The sequence below is a fragment of the Melitaea cinxia genome, chromosome 1 (genome assembly GCF_905220565.1).
Source record: "Melitaea cinxia chromosome 1, ilMelCinx1.1, whole genome shotgun sequence".
Taxonomy (NCBI): Eukaryota; Metazoa; Arthropoda; class Insecta; order Lepidoptera; family Nymphalidae; genus Melitaea; species Melitaea cinxia.
This window is the reverse complement of record NC_059394.1, coordinates 5,777,645-5,802,886: the sequence shown is the minus strand read 5'-3', so window position 1 is coordinate 5,802,886 and position 25,242 is coordinate 5,777,645. Positions and strand designations below refer to the sequence as shown.

Genomic DNA, 25,242 nt, shown 5'->3' with positions numbered 1-25,242 from the left:
AAACGAAAACAACAATAATAGAATAAAAACAAATATAGTTTCAAAAACTTATAAAACGACGGTTTTAACTTTATTTATACAGCATTAAAATATCAAATTTTAATTTATAAAAGATATCGTAAATTAACAACAAAATCACACAATTTTTTATCGATCACGTAGGTAACAATAGAGGCAAAGTCGCAACTAATTTCGCAAGTCAACATACAAACGAAGCAGTCACGCTATCGTTCGTCGAGGACGAGAAGTTCGTAGCAGTTGAAAGCGAAGGGGCGGTCGAAGATCACGACGTGACAGCGGTAGTGCGGCGCGTGCACGGCGCCCACGAGGTGCGAGCCGCGGTACAGCACGCGCCCGACCAACACTCCGTCGCGTACGCGCACCGCGCGCACCCCCGCCCCGCCGCACACCGCCGCGCCCTCCTCACCCCCCTCGCCCGCGCGACACGCCACCCACGACACCGACGCGTTGCACATCACCTTTTTATATACAACTCGATTAGCAAACGCCTAACCTGATGGTAAGCGATTCCCGTAGCTTATAGACAGACGATTGACGCATCACAAATAAATTGTCGACCCTATCCGCGACTCTCCTAAGTGTGAAGGGCTTCACCTATCGAGCTGCTCCAGATTTTGAGTAGGATATTTCCTGCTGCGCCTTACCTCAATAAAATATTTAAAGAAAGCTTCGTTTCGCTTACGGCCTTAAAATAATTGTATTGAAGTAGGACACAGAAATATCATAATGAAAACTCGAAGCAGTCCGACTACGGGGAAGTACTTCAACTTTACACAAGATGACAGCTAAAGAATACGGTCCTAAAGTGGTTTTGTGTTTCTGTGCACAGAGCAAGCCAGAGCTCCGGATTATGGTAAGGAGTTAGAGTCGGCAACGTGGTTGCAATGCTCCTGGTGTTGCAAGCGTCCATAGGCCACGATATCCGCTTATCACCGGACGGACTTGTTTTTACGCTTGTTTGCCACTCTATTACTGTTCTAACGTATATAAAAGTATTTTTGAAATAAAAAAAGTATTATTTAAGTTTTAGCTATACTATATTCTATTCCTATCAGTCATATTTTTTTTTTCAAATTACCTGGTATTTAGTGTAATGATGAACTCCGCCATTACTGTACACAATGCAACAATGTTTTGATGGATATAGAGCGCCGGGTACGACGTTGCATCTAAAAAACGACAACATTAAACAAATAAGTTTTTATACCGATCAGATTTCTATAAGATACAGATAAACAGATAAGATTGAAATTCAGAACTATTAGCATGATATTTGTCTTTATATTTGATTTTAATTGAGGTATAGCAGTCGGCATAGCGCTTGCGACATTTCTAGTGTTGCAGGCGTCTATATGCTACGGTAACCGCTTACCATCATTTGGACCATACGCTTGTTTGCCGATTTAGCTGTGTGTACAAAAAAACCTGTGTGTAGTCCGTGCTACCCAGATGACCTCTCCCTCGTAGACACCGGCAGCCACTGCACCGCCAGGCACCGCGCCGCAAGCGCTCACGACCCACACGGGCCCTGAATGGCTCCAGCCTGGGAGCCAGTCTGTCATATATAATGAGTATGTTAATGCATTGTCCCTTTATTACAAAAAGATTCGATTTCCAAGAATCGTTAAATTTTGAATGTGTCTTGTTTTAACGTGTCTAGTTTTCTGTTTCGAACACGCAACGCAAAACGAATCAATTTTAATATAATATTGGCCTTAATACAATCTCAGGCGAAGGGAATTACACTATATGGAAAAAGAGGTATGTCGATACTGGCGCCGTTTTTAAAATCCTCGTTAATATTATTAAGATTGCTTTTGCATAATTAATATATCGTGGAAAAATCTTTTCGTATTTCTAGCAACAAGTTGCAATAAAATATTTTTAGTTATATTTGTAATTGGCTGGTTTTAATACCATGAAAAGGGGTGAGACGTGCGAAGTTAAAGTACGCGGTTTTTAATGTTGCGAACTTACTCGGCTCGACGTCGGTGACACACGTGAAGCTTACTCATTCTGTATTGCGATGTCGTCGACAGAAGAAGCTTTGTGTTATTTAGGAATTGTATCGTATTACATTTTAAAAACCAAAAAAAAGATGAAGTTCGGAAATACTTCATTTTTAGTAATTTCTCAATCAAAAGTAACAAAAATTACAAATACCTACACTATAAGCGTTGCGCGTCCACGGACTGTTGATACATAATTGTGTTTGCTCGAAAACGAAAAAAACCGACTTTAATTACATCGACCACATCAACACATCGTAGTTAGACGAAAAAACAGTCAAGTAAATACGCAATTATTAGATATAACTCAAAAATTGGTTGTTAAATCGCAATCACATTGACCACACGACACACACCACCTTTCGATTAAAATAAAAATCACGGAAATTGGTCCACTCAGTCAAAACTTCTGAGATAACATACATAAAAAAGTACAATCGAATTGAGAACCTCCTCCTTTTTTGGAAATCGGTTAAAAATGGCGCCTTGCGGCTCGCAGTGCTGCCACACGTACGAGCGGAGGCGAACTTACTCGGCGGTTTTAAAATACGCGTACTTAGGGTGACACACTAGCGAAAAAGGTCGTCGAGCTACAATTTCGCGAACTTACTCGCTCGTCTATCACCCTCTTAAAAATAAAGTAAAAAAAGTAAAAAACAGGATCCCGCCACTTTTCATTTGTTTTTTTGTCCGCCAAAATGCGTGAATCCAGCGAAGGAATTTGGTACATTTTAAGGTTTTGCTTTAAAAAAGGAAAAAAAATGCGCCTTAAACCGCGATAAAAATTTGTGCCGTATGGTGGGATTGGAAGGGCATCATTCATTCTAAACTTTCAAAACGATCGTTTCGGATTTCTACTATCAAGCGGACAGAATTGATCAGCACAAAAACTATGATATTTTATCGCGACAACGCCCGACCACATACGTCTTTAGCCACTTAACAAAAATTGTGAGAGTTTGATTGGAAAGTCTTAATTCACCATATATCCTTGATCTTGCACCCTCAGATATACATCTGTTTCGGTCTCTTCAGAATTCTTTAGATTATGTCTTAACAGAGGTAGGGCACAGCAGGAGATTTCCTGCTCAAAAAATGGAGCAGCCCGACTGGGAGGTACTACACCTCAATCTCACAGAATATCACAGCTAAATAATACCACTTTTAAGCAGTGATAAGTTCCTGCTGGTGAGTAAGGTGACCAGAGCTCCTAGGGAATTTTTAATGAGAAGTCTCAAAATTTGTAAAGCAACGGAATCCTGCTATTACCTACGAGATGGCGGCGTGTTAACGAACAAAATGGTACATATATAAATAAAATAATATTATAGTTAATGTAAATAAATTTTGTAAGACCGTACCTTGAATTTCTACGTAAAATACGAAGAAACTTTTCCCCCAACTAATATATACATACTTTAACTAAAGTATTAGAAAAAGAGCACGTGACTTCTATTAATTTTATATTTCAAAAAGCGCCTCAACTAGAACAGGCTAAGTATTATAATTGGTGTGATATTAAAATAATTTGGAAAGTTGCCAGCTAATAAGCTAGTAAGATGGTGTCTTGTCTAAAATATATTTTTATGAATTTATTTCTTATGATATACCTGCAATCAACTTGTATTTTTGCTCCCAGCATACTTTTAAATGCATATTGTATTTGTTCCAATCTTCCAAATATTCTTCTACTTTGCTCTTAAAATGATTCCATTTCCTATATTATTTTTTTGATTATTTACTAATTAATTATCTTAAGTGATCAAAAGACATTAATGATCAATAATATTTATTACAATAAGTCACAAAGTATATAGTCATTTCAATATTAAATCATAACTTACAAATTACATTCCAAAATATTACTCGTTGGTTGTTTTAGAGTATCTGTTTCCTTTACCTATTAAGTATTAAAAATATTTTAAGTTATTAAAACTTAGGGCAAGTTTTTTACTTATTCAGTCGCTGACTAAACAAAAAAATACTTAGCCAGCGACACGAAAAATTATTCACACAAAAAATTAATGATTGGTGTTTATTTTGCTCTTTGTCAGTCGGAATAATTTCAATGAAAATGGATAGTCGGGCTACAGTTTAGCTTAACTTATATTAACGAGTTTAATTGGAAGCTGTTTTAACGAAATAAAAAAGTGAAGTCACTCAGTACACGAGACACTTATTATTATGTTGAGAAAATCAAGAGGCACTAATTGTAGGCTTCATACTCTGTTATAAATACTTTTTTTATCAAGAAACAATTCAAAAATCACTACATACGATTTTCACTAATACTTGATGTCAAAAGTAACGTACCATGTTTGATAGGTAAATAATAATTAACTAAAATTTATAACACTTACTACAGCAGTCAACCAATGCGTCCAACGGCTAAACATATCGATAATATCAAACATTTCATCCTGACATTCCATATAAGCTTTGGTCTTAAGCGTAGCTCTAGTTGGAGATACAATCTGTAGAATGGAAGTAAAATGGAAGTTTTCTTGCTTTCGTCAATATAAATATCAAAAATCTTTATATAAAACGGTTTACTTTTTTATCTCTATATCGTTGAGCGAGACGGAGTGTTAACTGCCGGCTAAAATTATTATATTGTCTCCATTGCAAAGCTTCAATTGTGACTTGTCTTTGGAACTTCGTCCAAGTTTCATCTATACCATATTTAGATACATAGATGTTATATTTATATTATAAAATAACACTTAACTACGTATTATAGAATAGTAACAAAGATGTGGAATACCTAACATAGTACTAGCGTGACTTGGATTGGTTACAGCTCTATCTATGTTCTCCTGTATCCAATCGCGCCAAGCCTGAACATTCCACATTAAACTAACCATCATGGAATGCCAATCAGACATTTGATCTGTTGTTACAATAGGAGCTCCTGCCAAGTACTTATTGCTATTAAAACAATAAAATAAACAATAAAATAAACATTAAAATTATAACAATTATAATCACTGTTACTTACTTGCATTATATCCGCGTTTCGCTGAAGCTATACTTCTGGATCGATTTATGGAATTCGTAGATTTAATTGCTTGTGTTGTTGATTCCATTTCATTTTTTATTGGAGTATATATTCTTGCTAGCATAGCGGTCGGTGATTGCCAGAAAATAGCATCTTTGTTTTGACCTTTTGAATCAGAAATAGTTGATTGGGGAGTATGAAATGAACCTGGCGACGAAGTGCCAGTTTCTTGCATTTTATCTTCTGCAGTAGGTGTTACTTCTTGTATTTCTGAGGTTTGCGTATTATCGGCGTAAGATTTTGTACTACAAACAGCATTCATTGATGAACACGATGGTGTTTCAGGTGTACTAAAAAATGTCGGTGGCGCTCTCGCTAGAGTCAAACTTTGACGTCGTCGATGACATTCAGTTGAATGTACAAGATACGAAATCGTATTATTGTTACAATCATCAATTGGTTTTTTTGCTGGGCATGACTGATCATATGGTTTTTCGCTTTCGTTTAAGTATATCCTGTTTGACTTTGATGGACATGGAGTTATAGATATATCTATCCCATGAGGAGGCCTAGACATACCAGGACTTAGGTCCATAAGGGTTTGTGCAGAAATGTGACGGGCACATGTACAGCAGGGTTTTGTAACCCGACGCAATATTTCATCGCTCCATAATTCACACTGTACAAATACATCCTTTATGCATTTGCAAACTTGTATCACCTCTAAAAATTAAAAGCGTTAAAAATACATTTGCAACATTAAAAACTTGAAAGTATAAATTCAAATTTAAATATTACGTGGTTGCAGGAAATGGACAGCTAAATACGCTGTAACGTCTTCGATTACGTCTGTAAAGAAAATGGTAAAAACGTGTATTTAATTTAAAAAATAACAAAAAACACAGGTAATTTATACTTTTTCCAATATACCATCCATTAATGTGCGATATTTGTCAGGAGTGCTCAAGTCCATCAAAGTAAGAAGTTTTATTTGTATCTTTCTTGCCACTACGGGATCTGCACCTTGCACGTTTAGTTGATCAGCGTTTTTAGAACGTAACCTGTTGCAAAATAGGTTATTTTAATTATTTACGCGGATTTATGTTCATAATTTTAGTAATGTTAACTTTTTTATTTACAAGTCGGCACCGTCTGTATAAGTTTTGCGAATATTTCCGTGACGTAACAGAACATAATCTCTTTCCCGATCCATTTCATCTATTAATATTTTGAACGCTTCAGTCTTAATTCCTGAAAATAATGCGCCAGTTTTGTTTGCATATTTATAAACTTTATAGCTTTTAAAATATTTACGTCTACGTTGAGTAGACAAATTAATTTCCAGTACCTTGAAGCATGATGTATGATACGAGCAACTTAGTTGATTCACTTATAACACCTAAAAAGTAAGTAAATTAGATCGCAAAAAACAATAATCTAACATCTAAATAGACAAATAAATCTATACTCCATACATATAAATAAAATGATTGATTTCAAAATAACTGTGGTTTTTCAAGTGCACAATTATTGTTATTTACACGATACTAAAAAGAAAACGATTAAAAAAAATGTCTGTCTTTCTGTTTGTCCAGGCTAATCTTCGGAACGGCTAAACCGATTTTTATTTGACTTTCACTAGAAGATAGAGGAGGTTTTAGAGCAACATATAGCAACACTCCGCGAAATCGGGATATGCGCGGGAAAATCCGTGTCTATTGCGCCTTAGTATGTTTTTTAGGGTATTTTTGTCCACAAATTAACTCGGCTGAAACCGCGGCCTCAGCTAGTTTGAGGTATGACCTTGTTAAAAATTTAAATTACCGTCAATTGTGGATTTATTATAACCATCTGCGGCGACATTAGCCATAAGTGCCTTGAGTTTTCCCTCTATATTTGATTGTGACTTGGGATTCGGTAAACATATCAAATCTTGAAAGGATGTTAATTGTCGGAGGCTAAAATGTGAAACAACAATACAAAAATAAATATATAACATATCCTTGACCAAATTAAAAATGAGAAAAAAAAATACACTATTAACGATACGAATCGATACAAAATTTTCTTTTCAAACTTACTACGCTGCGGCGTCTTTATACGATTTAGAAATGTCTCCTTCAATAAGTAAACGATCCCCTGCTGCTTCCATTTCGTTAAGTAAACAAACGTATGCCTCAATGTGTTCATCTATACATATTAATAAAGTTAATGTATCTGTCTGTGTGTCTATTTCAAAATAACTTAATTTTTCATGTGGATGTCATGATGGATGAGGATGGGGGAAAACTGGGATGTCTGGTGCGAATTTAGGGAGGTCTATGTCTGGCAGTGGACTGGAATAGGCTAAAGTGAGAGCTTGAGTCATGTGGATATATTTACACGGTAGTAAAACTAACAAATCATTTAAAAAATTGTCGATTTTTCTGTTTGTATTTCTGTCCTTCTATTTGTCCGGGCTAATCTTTGGAGAGGCTGAACTGATTCTTATGGAATTTTCACTAGAAGATAGAAGAGGTTGTGGAGAAACTTATAGGTTACTTTTTATCCCGGAATTTCCTCAAAGTCGGGAGTTACGCGGGAAAATCGAGTTTACTGCGCCTGTGTACCCACCGCCCAGGTGAGATATGAAATAACCAAATGTTTTCTATTAATTATTGAGTTTGAAAAAATTTGCGAGCAAATCTATAGATCTATACTACTATTATAAAGCTGAAAAATTAAGTTTGTTAGCTTAAACGCGCTAATCCAGAAACTATTGGCTCGAACTGAAAAATTAATCTTCTGTTGGATAGCTTATTTACTAAGAAAAACTATAGCCTATTTTTTCCCTCCAATTGACACGGGTGAAACCGTGGGGCATAGCTAATAAAATCTGGTAATAAAATGTTACTTAAAATTTTCTAAGATTTTCACTTTAAGTAATATTTATATATAATTTTTACCTGGTTTTGTAACGTTACTTGATAAATAGTGTGCTGCTTCTTTTATGTGATCTATTAACAAATGTTTTGTTAATTATTTAAATAATAACTCAATAAACGCATTTATTATTCCTAAAATAGACATTATTTTGTCGTTTTTTTTTTCAATATAATTTTTTCATAACTAATTTGTATTTGTGCTTAAACCTTTTAAAGCTGATGTCAACTTTCGGGCCATTGAGCGACATTTCATGATGTCTTCTAATTTTTTTACCAAATGATAAGATATTTGCAAGCATGGTTCAGTCACTTCTAAAGAAGTCGCCTTTTTCAACCTGTTTTACAAATAACTTTTATTATAAATACTTTTTTATTATAAAATACTTACTATTCAATATTCATTTCATTTTTCAGTTAAAAACTTAAATTAATTTTTAAAAGTGACATTTTAAACTTAACCGAATATGTGCTATTTAGACCAGTGCTTTTAGCTTTTAAAATGGCAAAAAGTGAAAAAATTATAGTAGGTTGAAACCCACTGTTAAACGAAGAGAATACAACGAAAATGAAAGGAAAAATAAATTACGGGCGATCTGAGGAGGGAAAGTGTTGGGGGGTTTAAGGGAAAAAAACTATTTATCTTGATTTCCGGCTAAACTACAAATCCTATGGAAAAAGTTCAATGGCAAAGTTGTAGGTAGTAAAAAGATCTACAACTCATGTCTCATACACTTTTTTCACATAACCTCAAATTTCATGTGAAAAATTCATAATTTTTTGAAAACTTATCTCTTTATATAAGTTAAAATAAGATGAAAAAATAAATATTTTAAATTAAAAAAATTATAGTGTGTTTATAACATAAAAAATAATTTGTTCAACAAATTTTGTAAAAAATAAAGAATATAGTAAAAGAAAATTATTTTTTTAATTTATTTTTTCTTCCATTTTCGATGTATTCTCTTCCTTTTACAATTATTATATTTTTTCTTGGTTTCAAAACCTAAAAGAACTGGTCTTATTGTCGTATAGGCTATAATAAGAATAACAAATAAATAAGTTTTGAAAGTATTAGAATGTTTATAAAGAGAAATGTTTTTGGAAAATTTAACCCATTAGATAACCCATTAGACACAACTTATAAATCTTGATGACAAAACCGAATAAAACTTATTATCTTTTCATTGCCACGAATTTTAATCGCTTATGGAAATAGTAAAAAGTATTGTTTAAAAGAAATGTCAAGAAAAACCTTTGTGCAGCAAAGAAAAAGGTTTCGGCGTTATCGTTAGCTTCAATAAGAATTTCATTTCCTCGTTTCTGCATTTCTAATATAAGAGCTATACGTACGAGCATCTTGTAATCTGTAAATTACACCAAACGCATTGTTTAAATAAGCAAAGAGCTAAGCCTGTTTATATGACAAAATAATGATTGTTTCTAATACTACTTACTTTGCGAGACGAAATATTCCGAAAGGATTCTTGCAGATTCAATTATTACATCTAGAAGAATTATAAAGGAAATAAATATTTTCACTATTATCTATACTAATATTACAAAGCTGAAGAGTTTATTTGTTTGTTTTTTGTTTGAACGCGCTAATCTCAGAAGCTACCGGTCCGATTTCAAAAATTCTTTCAGTGTTAGATAGCCCATTTATATAGTAAGGCTATAAGGCATATATCATTACGCTGAGATCATTAAGACCGGAGCACCAATGAAGAATGTTTCAAAATCGGGGTTTTTCTTTTCTTTTGAGAGCTTCCGCTGCGTGCGCTGTGTAAACTGTTAAACTTTCGCAAAAATCATATAGGTATGTATGTCAGAATTGTTCCCCTTTAAAAGTTCCACGCGGACGAAGTCGCGCGCAGAAGCTAGTGATTAATAAATTCGGATTATCAATTATTCTAACGGAAATTTTCACCTTGCATCGTATCATACATTTCCGGAGGCGTGCTCTTACTGACGATGTTGCTAAGTTTGCGCTCAAATTTTTTATGAAGGCGTGCAGTGTCTCCAGATTCCTTTACAGATTTGTCCACCTTCATAGGTGGTTTCATTGAGAGCCTTAACCAAAATTATTATAATTTAATATCAGTTGAATCTCATTAATATTGAAATTGTTTTCATGAGTACTTGTACTCAATATTACATCTACTCGTATCACCTAATTTTAATGATGCGAAAACTCGTATTATTTATTTTTGTGTTATCTACACATTAAGAAATTCTAAACATTTTTTTTAAATATCATATCAAAAATCGATCGTTCCAGTGGGGATCGAACCTGCATCTCCGACTGACCGTGTTGGTGCTCTAGCCAATTAAGCTGTAGAACGATGTACCCGTTAGATCGAAATTTTTGATATGATGATTTTGTATTCGGTTCTAAGGTCTATAATCCATTAATTACGTGAGCTATTTTTCGATCAGTTTAGACCCCTCCTCCCTTGGGTTGAGATTTAGTGAGATTTGCCTGGACCCCCAACCTTTTACGTGAGATTGACAATGAATATAATAGAGATTGACGGAAAATAATAAACTGGCCAAGTATACTATAGTTAATTTATTTAAATTAAATAAACTTCAAAGCAAAAACTAAACGATTTTAATAGCCATGAGATTTATTTTAGCGCGCAAAATGAACACACAAAATATTTTTTTATTTAATATTTTATACTTTTTGAAGTTGGTGTGAGATTTTCGATTGTCCCCCCTCAGTTTAAATAAGATTTGGTGAGATTTCATTGGACTCCTCCCCCATTCTGAGATCACGTAATTAATGAATGTCCCCTAAGCGACCGCGATTGATTTTTTATATATGATATTTTAAAAAAAGTCGGGAAAACTGTTTGTACAACCTGACTCTTAAAAAAACCATGCATGCACAACTAATGTATAACGATTTCATTTGTATGGTAAATCAAGCAGACGTTATTATGATGAATAGGTATATGATATTCAATATTACCATTCTGAAGCCTGTACATGTGTCAATTCCGTCTGTGGTTGCTTATAAAATATTTCACCACCATGCGCGCGTAACTGACTGTGAAGTATTTGCATTGCTTGCTCATGTTCTGGGTCAAATTCTAAATATCCAAATTACTCATTAGGGCATTTAAACATTACATATTTAATTAAATCCAAATCAATTTTTCTTACCAAGCTCTTGTCCTGAAACAAGCGTTTTAAATATTAACATTTATTAAATAACGTAAACTAAAATTAGTTTATGGAATAAATATGGTCATATTACCTGATGCTACACGACGAAGTCTCTCATCTGCTAACTGTTTCCGTCTTCTTTGCGCCTCTTCTAGTTGTCGTCTTCTTTCTGCCTCTTCCTGTTGTCTTCTTCTTTCATCATCATCTTTATGCGATCCTTCTCCAAAACCAGCAGTGGCTCTACTAGAACTAGCAACGTCACTGTCAACAACAACACTATCATAGTTCAGTCTTATGTAAGGTGTAAATGTATTTAAATTATAATCTCAATATATCGATTATTCAATATTGCTTAAATTTCTCGTAAGTTAAAATTTGTATTTATATATCAAATTTAAAATATGAATTAATATAAATTCAATCGTTTCTGAACTACCAAATTATGTTTTGAAACAAATTCTTCAACAAAGTTACCAAATCTTTTGTCTTCTACGAGTATAAGGCTTTGGGGGGATGCGAGAAATAGGGTGTGAAGTTCCTCATCCACCCTCGCAAAGGGAGAATCTTCCAACCAGACGGGTTTTGTGTCTGGCGGGCCGACGGCTGTTGTCAGGTTCTTGTATATATATTTTTAATTTTCGGAAAACTTTAATATCGCGATATAGGATGCATCAGTTCTTAGTTCGTATGTTGCGCGATATATTTCACTACATGCCAATATAAGTTCACTGTCTATCGAAAGCTATATCTAAGCCATAAGCTTACTGATACAATATGTTGTTAACAGCATGAATTACGATAAAGTAAACAAACGCTTACCTAACACCACTTTTACCACTCATTCCTCCGACTTTTTTTTCTTCGTCTAACGCCGCAAGAGCTTTTGCATTAAGTCCACCTTTCAAATAGTTTTTGATAGTAGAAAGTATCTTAATGATTATTATAAAGCATAATTATCTTTATAAAAAATACTTACATTCTTTGGTTGCTATTCCAGCAATGTATTGAGTAGTAATTTCTGAGGCATCTAAAATTTATTTACAATATTATCAGGTATTTTTGTAACTATAAAAATTATGAACGTAATTACTGATAAGGATATATTCAGCAAAAAGAAGGATAATTCTACACATAACCTAACATTTAAATCTTAATAAGTATACTTATATATAATTTTTGTGTACTTTTAATTGTCACCTAACTTCTCCAAATGTCTGGACCGATTCGATTTAAATTTCGCGTGTAAATTTTAATGGGTTCATAGATGTTCTGAAAACAATTGAACCCTGATGGTTGCCCTGCTGTTAGTTCTGTTCGGTTTTTTCTTATTTATTTATTGTGAATAAATACAAAGTTATCAATAATGTCAAATATTGTTTCAGTTTTTTTTACTTTTATTTTAGTAAATCTTTATCAGTTACTTTTTCTGAGTCTTATCAACAAATTCACTAACGACCTTAGCACGATTCGTATCCCAATTTTTTTTTGTTATATACAATTTATCAATTTATTCCGATATAGGGTCCAGAGGTAAAAAATGGAATTTAAAACTAATTAAATATTGCTCTTTGTTATATAAATAAACACAATACATATAACTTATAGATCAAAAGCCCCAAAGGGCCAGATTTTCGTCATTTCAAAAAAAGTAATTTTTTTAAGCTTCCAACTATGTCGGTAAGCTAGCGTACGGCTCACCTGATGGTAAGCTATACGCTAATTTACCGACGATGATTACAGTTGCTTATTATAGACGCTTGCAATCACTAGAAGCATTTTTCAGTGCATGCTCCTAACACCGGTAGAAGCAATTGCCAAATATGAAGTTTAACTCATAGTGGCTTTGGCAGAGACCAGATATCAAAGGCGTACATTAAAATCATGATCATCGTAATACTTATTATTTTAAATTTGAAAAACTACTGAGAGCTTTTTTCTTCCTGCTTTTATCTTCTGAGCCTATACTAGAGATGTTATGGCTCTTTCAAAAACTAAAAAAAAGTCTTAAAATAAATATGAGACCAAAAGTTTCTATTAGATATTATTTCTGATTCATGTTTAAATAAAATAAATAATTTCATATGGAATATAAATTGAGTTACTTTTTTGCAGAGTATGAAGACCCATAAATATTTTAAAGACAAAAATTAATAGCATTTGCATCTAATTTAAGAAACCGTTTAACGTTTTTAATCTAGTACCTGAAATATACGGTTTAGCCGTTTCTGAAACTCCAGAAGTTGAAAGTTTTTTAATCTTTTCACTAACTTTGTCAACTAACACAGGTGATGGATTTTGCCCACCAAAATGTGGAGCAGTTTTTAGCCTGAAAAATATATTTCATACATAAGAAATTCTATAATTTAATCAATAAAATAAAGATTTAAAAGTATAAACATTTCAGCTCCCTGTCCGTGAGTTTTTGAGAATTTGCCAACAGTTATCAAATCTTTGTCATTTTCTTTCTTCATTTCGTCATGTAAGACTTGCATAGCTTCCCCTAATTCAACAAAAAATATATAAATAAAAAATACTGCTGTGTGGTTATGGCATTAAAGAATATAGCCACTAGTAGAATATAGACACTATAGTGTCAAGAGGCGACTAAGGGATAACACAGTTCCACAAACACTTTGGAACGCAAGTGTTAAGTATGTGTTTTTTGTATATTTGAACAAAAAAAAGAAATACCTAAAAAGACGACCGATGGCGGGATAGCCATCCAATTGCTGGCTTTGAAATACACACGCCAAAGACAGGCAGCGGCGTCTTCAATGCGACAAAGCAAGCCCTGCGGTCACCAATCCGCCTGCCCAGCGTGGTGACTATAGGCAATTTTTGAAGTCGGTTAAAAACTCGGTACAAAAGACAAGTTGACATTAGGGTCTTAACAAGGAAATGGATAATACGTAGCTCTGTAAGGAAAGCTGGTGCAAAAGTGACTTTACAGTTAATTTATATAAGTGTATACAATAAATATTGTAAAATATAACGTACTTATTAAGTTTTAAGAATAGAATTATGCTTTTAAATAACTTAATTCTGTTCTTAAAACTTAGGACCACTTAGGACTCCATAGGACCTACGTTCTACACGTTGTTAAAAATACTAAACAATAATATAACTTTACAAACCTCTCCCTTTTATTATATCGCTTAAGTAAGTAGAACCTTCATTTGCTGGTTCTGTAAATAAAATTTAATTTTTATATGAAACTGAGGTAGGGCACAGTAGGAAATATTTTACTCAAAATCTGGAGCAGCTTGACAGGCGACAGTTTAAATGCCACGAAATATCTCGACCTTACGGAAGATTACAGAGTTGTGTTCATGTGGTGATTAAGGTGACCAGAGCTCCTGAGGGGAATCGGGAGTAGGGTAAGCAACGCGCTTGCGATACTTCTGGTGTTGTAGGCGCTACGCCATAAGGTGAATCGTACGCTTGTTTGCCAACCTAGTTGTGTGAAAGAAAAAATAAAAAAAATTGACGTGATAAAATCGTCAATAATTAAAACAATATAGTGTAGTTAGTACCTTTAAGTAAATTTTGTAACTTTTTTTCAGGTATTACTGAGTTTACTTTTTGAAGTATTTCCTTTTTAGTATTTTCATCTTGCGCCTTGACGAATCCCACAGGAGCATTCATAATTCTACACACACAAATATTTATAATATGTTGTGATAAAATGAAATAAAAAAAAAACACTCTGGCTTACTCTTCTCCTCCTTCTGTGTAAGTTAGTTTATAAATTCCCCCATGACCCAATATTTCGTCACCTTTTCTAGCCATTAGATCAGCTAATAGACGTCTTTTTTCAGCTTCATCTAGCAAGTGAATTAGTTTGTTTTAAAATGTAATCTATTGATTTCAAATTATCGATGTCATAAACTAAAATTCTTACTCTCCGGAAACGGAGAAGCCAAAAACTTAGAACTTTCGTCAACAATAGCTGGAACAAGATATATTTATTTAGAATATTTGTAAGATCATGTCTCTTCTTTTACGAACTCAGTGAATTATATTAAGTTTACCATTTATGAAAATTTTACCTGGCATTTCTTTACTATGATCAGGAGATGGTTTCTTTTCTGTTAAATTGGTCAATTTTCCTCTTACAAGCTCATAAGCTCCCTTGTCAACCTTTTCGTTAGTTAAAGTGGGCGCATTCTCAATTCTGAAGTTTTATATTAGAATGCTTATTTTACTTTAGCACTCTATACTTGGTTTTACATTTATATGAAACATTATATAAACAGATACATAATTAAATTAATAACATAAAAACCTTCTTGCCCCATCCTTATAGCTTTGTTGATATCCTTGTATTTGGCCTAGTGGAGTTTCGCCTTCTTCTTTCATCAAATTGACCAAATGTTGCAAGGCTTCGCCTGCAAAAAACAATTTTTTGAAATCTCAAATACAATTACATTATATAGTAAAATATTATCTATACAAATAAATAAAATTGGAGTGCCTATTTGTAATATTAAAATAACCGCTATTTGCTAAATGCATATGGACATACACACGTTACATATACCAAAACATTTTTTTTAAATATTTGTCAGTCTGTCTGTCTGTCTGTTTGTTCCGACGGGAGTTTCACTGGTAGATAGTTGATTAGTAAGGAGTAACTTAGGCTACTTTTATTTTAGAAATTCATTTCTTTTATAACTCTGTGAACTAAAAAATAACTTTTGTGTTAAAGTCCACGCGGACGAAGTCGCGGGCACAGCTAGTTCACAATAAATTACCTTTATCAGTTCCAACTTTAGCCAAGTGCTTCGAAGCGTCTTCCATAGTATCTACACATAAATATTTTATTAAATACCGCTAAAGTGTTGAGGTCCAAACATACAATATTTAGAATATATATACTTTTTATATTATGCAAAAAAAAATACCATTTAAATTACTGGTGATTGTTGAAGCTAATCTAGTTGGAATTCCACGCTTCATTTCTGATGAAATTTCTGCTTTCAAATTTTCACATTTGGGGTTGGATTCTAACTGACCAGCGTACTTTAACCTAAGTTCAAATTTTATGATAATCAGTTTAATTAACAGACAAAATTGTCAGTTTGTGACAAATAAAAAAAAAAATTAAATTGAACTATTTAAACATCTCACTCGTCAGCGGCGTCGGTATAAGTTTGTCCGAAACACTTGTATTTATAAAGTGGTCTTGTCCCTAGAGATTTCTTAACGGCTGCTAAGAAATTTAGCGGGTATTTTTCACCGGCTATACCACCTAGGCTCAAAAATATAAAATATGGTGTTGAGAAACATAATTTAGACTACAACATATCTTTGTTACATATTAGAACGTTAATGATTATCTTACTTCGCATAGCAATCGGTTGAGATAGAAATTTAGATACATCTTTGATTAGTGCTGTAAAATTTCATAAGATATTAGCCTGAGTAAAAAGAACAAATTATTCTTGTATTTGAAATAACAGTTGTTATATTTATTAACCTTTTACAGGTATCTGCATTTCGGCTGGAGTATTGCTTTCCATATCTTTAGTCAAGTTCTTTCTCGCTTCTTCGGCTATATCTTTAACTGGCATATAAGGTATTATAGTTGGAGCAGCGTCTAACCTTTAAATATTTATCACATTTTATGTAAAATAGTCTATTTTAAAACTTGAGCACATTTGCATAAAATAGCTTACTCGTTAGCTCCAGTTCCATAATTCATGGCGTAATTATTTCTTTTCGCTAATTCCTTGTTTGCATTACTCTTCATCATCTTTATGAGAGATTCAAATGCTCTATCTTTAAACAAATATATAGTATAAATATTTAGGTAATTATTTTTTAATTTTCAAAAGCTAACTTTCCTTAAAAAAACACAAAATACCTCTGTCTCTCATAAACGCTGACAAATAATTAGAACAACGTAGAATTACATCTGAAAAAGTTGTTGAAAGTTAATAAAACTTTTCAATTTTGTTTGCCTGCGTATTTGAATTTGAAAATTTTTCAGACCTCGCATGTCCATAACTAACGATTTTGGCGTAACTGTATCAACAATCTTATGTAGAGCGTTGACAAACATTGGTGCTGTTGATGGATCTGGTAATACTGAACTAAAACCTGGAGCTGATTTTAACCTAAAATAAGATTTATTTTAAATGGCTTAAAGAAATAATGCACATAAATAAGTTACAAAATCGATATCCTACACATATGCTGTAGCAAAATTTGATGCTAGTGGTATGTATTGTGGCATAAACGGGTCAGCTCCCTTTTTTTCCAATTCTTTTATTAATATATCAAATGCTGGACCGCGTTCAACTGAAAAAAAACATCAAATTAAACTGAAAAATAAATCAAAGAGTGACTTTCCATAAAACAAATCAATTACTTTCATCAGTTGCAGCTTGTGACAAATATTTGGAGCAGGCGTCTAATGTCTCTGAAAATAAAAGTTGTAATTGAGTGTAAACTCTTGTAATGCGACGTTATGTTAATATAAATTTAACTCGCAATATACCTGACATATCTTTTTTCAGATCAGCCGGTGTTTGAGTAGCAACTAGATGCGATAATTTTGAATGGATGTCTTGAGATAAATTAGGGTCATCGTAATCGGATTCTAAGCCTTTAGCATTTTTGAGTCTTAAAAGTTAAACGAAATTTAGTAGATTATTTTTATATGCTTGATTATTTTGATTTACAAAAATAAATCTTTTGTTTCTTACTCTGATGCAGCTTTTGCGTAAGTGCGCTTGGCTTTCCCTTTTTGGTACAATTGCTCATTCTTTTTTTCTTGCATTGCTTTCAGTAATATTTTAAAGGCAGGTCCTTTATCCTCTGTAATAAATTATAGATTGATTGCATAAAAGTACGTTAGGAAAACTAAACTTCTAAATTGACTTAAATAATAGGTACTTACTGCTAAATTCGGCATTTTGAGCAAGGTAATTTGAACAAATTTCAACCATATCTAGAATATAACATTTTAATAAATACTTTATTTATATCATTCCAATAACTTATTAAAAAGTACATAAATGTACGAAAATTGTTTTATGTTACCTTTCATGAAAGGAACGATATTATTAGGTGTATTAGGTTTAGCAACAGCAGCAAGATTGTTTTTTAATTCAGTTGCTAAAACTGTACTGTATTCAGTTGCTTCGAAATCAGGTGCCTGTTTTAATCTGTACGGAAAATTAATCATAAATACATATCTACTCTCATCTATGTAAGTTAACAATTACTTATATATTTAGATACTTTATACCTATATATACTTACTCATCCGCTGCTTCTGAAAAGGTTTGGTTAAATTTTCCGTATGAAAGCAGATTCTCTTCTCCCTTCGCATACATCGAATCCGTTAAAATTATAAAAGCTTCAAGCATTTCACCTACAAATATAGTACAACAAATATTACAATTCGAAAATTCCTTTCAAGGTTAAAACAAAAAATACGTAATAAGAGAAATACTAAAGATAAACTCACCGGTAAATTTTAAATAAGCTGATTGAGCTGCATGAAACATAAAAGAATTATAATGATAATATAATATAAGACAATCGTATTATTTTAAAAACTAAATATATATACATACGTCCTTTAAGAAGACCTCCCTGAAAAGAAAAATAGCTGTGAAAAGTAATAAAATATAGGAAGATTCTAGACAAAAAAATTATAAATGTATATATTCATTACGAAACCATCCTTCATTGCCCATTTCAATACAAGTGAACACGATAAAAACTTTGATGGTTAATGAAGAATGATTTGAAATGATTGAAAATCCAAATAAATGAGAAATTTTACCTTATCAGTGTTCACTTATATTTAAAATTTATCCATTGAAAGGTTAAAAAAATAAATAATAATAATAATAATAATGTTTTGCTATATTTTTATTTATTTCGTTATTTTTTTAAAGAAATTGTTTAAGTTGCATTTCATGTTAAACTCAAGTCGGTGCAGTTGAGTCTGGTCTTCTTTCGAAATTAACATTAGGGACTGTTTCTAATGTGCTAATAACTTGTTCTTCTTTAAAGTGTTTACTTTTCGTTTCATAAATTATTATTTCGCCCTATTAAGATACAGCGTATTTATTATATTTTCATTATTTTAAATAGGTGAGATAAAAATAAAACACTTACATCGCTCATCATATTCAGAAAGTCGTCTGTGAATCCTGTATCTCCTGCTTCATCAGCTCTTATTTGATCTGTAACAAATAATAATATTCTAGAAAACTCAATATTAAAAATTTAAAATCGATAATGTGATTTTTAGTATCTTTGAGTCATCAAACACCCTTTCAAAAAATTCCTTTAAATATTACAAAATAAAGGTCTATTTACTCACTTATTCTTTTGGTATACTAGTTTTAGAAGGTTTAGGCGTAGATGCAGGCGTAACTCCGGGTGTGCTAGTTGGTGTTGTTCCAGATACACTAGAAGTTCCGTCTACCATACCAGACGCAGCTCCATCAGCCAAACTTCGCTCCACTTCTTCTCGAAAAATTGTAAGAGTAAAACATACCTCAATCTTGCAACATCGTCAAACAAGGAGTATTTCATATCAAAACAAATATATTCAATTCATTGCCATTTGATTAAATTATAGATGATATGTTTGCAGTGTTTCCAATGTCAAAGAATTCTTACCTCGGAAAGGCAAAATAAGTGACGGCAGGATTTGGGAATGACTACTATAATAATATCGTTTATCATAAAGTAGGTAGGTACTATTTTTATTTACTGTTAAAAGATCACTTTTAAGTGATTCGTGTTATTGTTATTATGTTTTACGTCTTCTTACCTTCATCCTCATCGAAGTCCATCATCAGCATACGGTCTTCACTCTCCGCCAAAATTTCGTCTATCCAAACTGTTACCTAAAAGATAATTGTGTTTGTTCTCAAAAACAGACTTATTTACATTGACAATTGTGGTACAATACACATTATAAGGGATAACTCAAAACTTCTATAAAAGTATAAAATTTATTGAGTAACTCCCATAAAAAATACAGTCTAATTGAGAACCTCCTCCTGTTGTTGAAGTCGGGTAGTAAAAATAATTACCATGTCAGTTACAATACTTTTGTCTATTTTTAACTTATATCTATTTACTTCATTTATTTACCTTATCAGCCATTTCCATCATAAATTTTGCTTTGGGATGAATGCATCGCCTAGATGGAGTTTTCATATTCATGTAACCACATATATCGTCTAAAATTATATTTGATAACCGCAACATTCTGTGTGAAAAATTGTTACGTCAAAAAGAAATTTCTCTACAAATAGTTATGTATAGAAAGTTAGGCTAGGATAGTTTGTAATATGTTATATTATTAAATCATTTTACCTATCACCCAAAACGTAATTGCCAGGTCTGGCCAGCCTTTGTTGTATACCTCGAGCGAACGCTACTGTCGCATTTCGTGCCCACTCAAATCTTTTGTCACCGCAAATAGCCACTATATCCTTTTTTATAGAGTTTACGCCGCTTGTTCTAAAAGATTTATGAGATGAGATATATGATTTTATATGTGGCATGGGTATTTTTAATGGGTTTTGATTGACTGTAATGATGTGCAAAATCTAAAGAAAGGTTATTGTCCACGCTAAATAAGTAAGCGGATTTTATTTATTGTTTTCATTTTTATTGTTGTTCTATTTTCTTTTTTCTTTTTTCTTTTTTGGGCTTACTGTTTTTACTACCTTTATCTTAAATTTTATACTGACTCCATATTTCCTTTTCCTTTTTTTCTTTTTTTTATATATTTTTCTTTGCGAGAATGGTAAAGTAATTGAATTTAGTTTCCTTGTTCAATTTTGCTTAGTATTGTTATGTTGAAAACTTGTAATTATTAAGATGTGTATTATAACGCTGGCAGGTATGAGAAATTATTTATTTGTTTTTATTTATTTATTTATTTTATTTATCGCTTTTATTGTTCTCTTTAATACATTATTAATATTATTATTATTTACGTTTAATATATATACTACATTTTTATTATATGGTTTTATACATATATATTTTTAGATTGCATAATTATATATATATACTTATTGTTATTTTTATTATTATCTTGCATATACAATGCTCAATATTAGCGGTACAGCTATTTCTGATGATAACAGTTTTTGTTCCCTAAGCACATCTTCGAATGATAGTTTTCACAGTGCTTCTTTGCCTTTGAATAGTATACTTAACACTACATTCTCATCTATTCATAAAAATTTTAATGTCGTTCATATTAACGCACAGAGCATCCCAGCCCATTATCCCGATCTTTTAGATACTTTCGACGTTCCGAATATCCATGCCATACTAGTTTCTGAGTCTTTTTTAAAACCATCTTTGCCTTCCACCTCTTTCGCACTCCCGGGGTTTCACCTTATTAGAAATGATCGTACTGGCAAAGGAGGTGGTGGCGTGGCCATTTACCTTCGAAGTCACATACCTTTCTCTATTCTAAGCAAATCTCCTTCAGTTTATTCGGAATCCGCAGAACATATTCTCTTGGAAGTATTATTTGGCAAGCTAAAAGTACTCTTAGGAGTATTTTATTCTCCATCACTCCAAATTAACTACTTCCAAACTTTTGAAAGCTTGCTCGAAACTTATGTTCCTAATGCCGATCACACCATTATTATGGGCGATTTTAACACCTGCTTGGTTAAAGATGACTCACGTGCTAATCAACTCAAGCATATAATCACCAGCTCTAACCTTTCTCTGCTCCACACTAATCCAACGCATTTTTTCCCTAACTGCTCTCCTTCACTTCTTGACCTCATGATCGTCTCTTCTTTAGACCTTGTTTGCTTGCACGGCCAACTTTCAGCCGAAGCGTTTTCATACCATGATTTAGTTTATTTATCCTATAAGATTCGACCTCCTAAAATGAAGCCTACAGTCATTATGCGCCGTTCTTTCAAAAATTTCAACAACTCCAACTTTACGACCGATTTGAACACAATTGATTGGGACGCTGTTCTTAATGCTGCTTCTATTGATGAGAAACTAAACATCTTTAATTCCCATCTTATTAATCTTTTTGATAAACACGCTCCCTTGCGGCCTATAAAATTGAAACATCTTCCAGCACCCTGGCTCACTGAGGATATCAGAGCATTAATGACCAAACGTAATGCTGCAAAGGGTAAATACAAATTGAAGACATCTGAACTAAATCACAATAATTACAGGCGTTTACGTAATAAATGCAATAAGATGTGCAGGGACGCTCAAAGACAATATGTACATTTGTCTGTGGATAAAAAGAGCTCATCAGAGGTGTGGCGATTCCTTCATTCTCTTGGGTTAGGACGCTCCAAAAATGAAACTTCCCTTAATATAGACCTGAACGTCCTCAACAACCACTTTTCCAATTCTTCTATCCCCAACCCTTACAAAGCACAAACTGTTTCTTTCCTCAAAGGCCGTACCAAACCCAATCACCCTTCATTTAAATTTGAACAAATAACATCATCTGACATTAAAAAGAACGCATCAGCTATCTCATCTGATGCCATTGGCTCTGACGGAATAAGTAGAAAAATGGCTATGTTGGTATTGGAAGAGATTATGCCTGTAATATGTCACATATTTAACTTCTCTCTTACTTCAAAGACTTTCCCTAGTGTTTGGCGTCTTGCTAATGTCATACCAATCCCTAAACTCTCCAATCCTTCAGTACCCTCACACTATCGACCTATATCTATACTTCCTTTCTTATCTAAAATCCTTGAACGAATCATTCATTTCCAACTTACCTTGTTTTTAACTAAACATAATGTCTTGAGCCCTTTCCAGTCCGGTTTCCGACCCGGCCATAGTACTGTTACGGCACTTACGAAGGTTTTTGACGACATTCGGTTTGGAATGGATAACAAGCAAGTAGCCATACTAGCATTACTGGATTTCAGCAATGCATTTAACACCGTTGATTACGATATACTCCTAGCTATTTTAGAGTCCATTAATGTATCTGCTGAAGTCATAGAATGGTTTCATTCTTATCTGTTCGGGCGTCAACAGCGTATCTGTGCCGGAGGTCGCAATTCCTCGTATTGCCGTCTCAGTGCTGGGGTTCCCCAGGGTAGCGTGCTCTCTCCACTACTATTCTCTATCTTCATAAACACTGTTACTGAACTTCTCACCATCTCCTTTCATCTTTACGCTGATGACTTGCAAGTTTATTTGACAACGCCTGTTGAGAATATTGTAGAAGCTATAAACACCCTAAATTCTAACCTGAGCACTATTACCAACTGGAGTCGGTCGTTTGGATTGTCTGTAAATTCCGGCAAGTCACAGTTCTCTATTTTAGGTACTTCCAAACAACTAGCAAAGATTGCTTGCTATAACCTTCCTGACGTTATATTCGATGGCTCCGCGGTATGTTACTCCAACGTGATAAAAAATCTAGGTGTTATTGTAGACAGCTCTCTTTCTTGGCGTCCACAAATTGCTGAAATTAGTCGCAAAATTTTCGCAACTTTTCATTCTCTGAAAAGATGGAAAAATTTCCTACCTATTAAGACTAAAATATCGTTAGTCAACTGTCTTATGATGCCAATCTTGGACTATGCGGATGCATGCTATCCAGACTTGTCGGAGGAACTGATTAATAAACTCGACCGCCTGCAAAACCTCTGTATAAGATATGTATTCAGCTTAAAAAAGTTTGACCACATATCACAGTATCGCTCAAGGCTTGGATGGCTGCCAATAAAACATCGACGTAACTTACATATTCTGTCTCTCCTCTACACAACCCTTTTCTATCCTACTTCACCGCTATACCTCAAAGAACGATTTTCTTTTCTTGGCAACCCTTTTCTTCATCTATGCCTTCGCTCTCAAAACGACAACAAATTGAGTGTGCCAATTCATAACTCGAGTTCGTATTCTAAATCTTTTACGTTAAAGGCTGTTAAATTGTGGAATGCGCTACCACTAGTAATTCGTCAGTCTCCTTCTATCTCTGTCTTTAAAAACCGCGTAAAGCATCTCTACCTCACTATGCCTTAAATAGCATGTCTATGCATACTTATTTTCACTGTTTGTACCCATCTCTCTATCGCGTACGTTTATTCATTGGCTTATGTATGTGTATTTATACGTTTGTTTTGTGTATATATATATATATATATATATATATATATATGTGTGTGTGTGTGTGTATATATGTATGTGTGTGTATATGTATGTATGTATTTGTGTACCCGTGTTTGTGTATATGTATGAATGTGTGTATATAAATATATATAAACTTAAATGATTTATTTATTTACTTATTGTATTTTAGTTGCATATGTATATATGTATGTATGTCTGTTGAAATTTATATATGTATTTTGATTAAACTTTATTACTATTGCGCAAGCCCGTTACACTGCTAGCTTTTTTCTGTCGGGTAATCTGGAAGAGATCGCTATTTAGTGATAAGATCGCCCATTGCACTATATGTATCTAGAATTAAGGTTTGTTATGTATACTATCTTTAGTTGCAATAAAGTGGTTTATTATTATTATTATTATTATTAAGCGGAAAAGTCTTATTAAAAACCATTACAGTTGGCGCTTATGATTATGTATAGCCAAGACATAATCTTCACGCGCGTGGACCAGCAGAGTATATGTACATCTAGTATTCTATAAACACTGAATAAGTTCTACTGTTAATAATAAACATACCTAGCTACTTTTTTCTTTGTTTTTCTAATATTAATAAAATATTCGTAAGCCTGGTCAGGCTTAAACGGCTCATCAGCGTCTAACATTGCCCTTAGTCTTGCTATCTGAAGGAAGTTAAAGAATTATTTATAAATGATGAAAACAAGACTTGTGAATTTTTCATGTATAAAATGTTAAGTGTTTGTGTGTCTTTCTTGAACCCTATAAATATTAGTTGTTAAATATTACTAAAAAAATATGATTATTAATTTTTCTGAGGTATTATATAAGATGCCACACAGCAATAAAGATATACTGCTAAGCAGCTTTGGAGAAGTAGACTGCAATTTTAATTTAATGAATCAAGTCATACTGATTTGATACAGCAACGTAAAAATTATTTATTGTTTATAATCAAATATTCGCAAATATTCCTTATTGT

The 25,242-nt window shown here is 33.1% G+C and overlaps 1 protein-coding gene across 1 annotated transcript; it reads right to left on the bottom strand.

Annotated features, from left to right (window-relative positions):
- Positions 1-224: 224 nt before the first annotated feature.
- Positions 225-24,907, bottom strand: LOC123657831. Its single transcript, XM_045593368.1, is given in 54 exon segments — positions 225-479; positions 1,100-1,190; positions 1,447-1,576; positions 3,641-3,747; positions 3,875-3,930; positions 4,391-4,504; positions 4,584-4,702; positions 4,795-4,941; positions 5,029-5,751; positions 5,827-5,877; positions 5,959-6,089; positions 6,168-6,279; positions 6,377-6,427; positions 6,853-6,986; positions 7,110-7,218; positions 8,160-8,287; positions 9,205-9,316; positions 9,407-9,457; positions 9,880-10,022; positions 10,927-11,047; positions 11,121-11,132; positions 11,215-11,384; positions 11,943-12,021; positions 12,100-12,150; positions 13,325-13,449; positions 13,521-13,623; positions 14,258-14,308; positions 14,657-14,772; positions 14,839-14,947; positions 15,025-15,072; positions 15,173-15,297; positions 15,409-15,511; positions 15,878-15,928; positions 16,028-16,152; positions 16,254-16,374; positions 16,468-16,518; positions 16,603-16,727; positions 16,802-16,904; positions 16,990-17,040; positions 17,118-17,242; positions 17,315-17,426; positions 17,497-17,547; positions 17,626-17,750; positions 17,834-17,945; positions 18,028-18,078; positions 18,171-18,295; positions 18,393-18,504; positions 18,601-18,627; positions 19,256-19,327; positions 19,924-19,999; positions 20,250-20,367; positions 20,475-20,593; positions 23,900-23,948; positions 24,822-24,907. Coding segments are annotated over 54 exon segments (5,964 nt in total).
- Between the last annotated feature and the right edge of the window lie 335 nt (positions 24,908-25,242).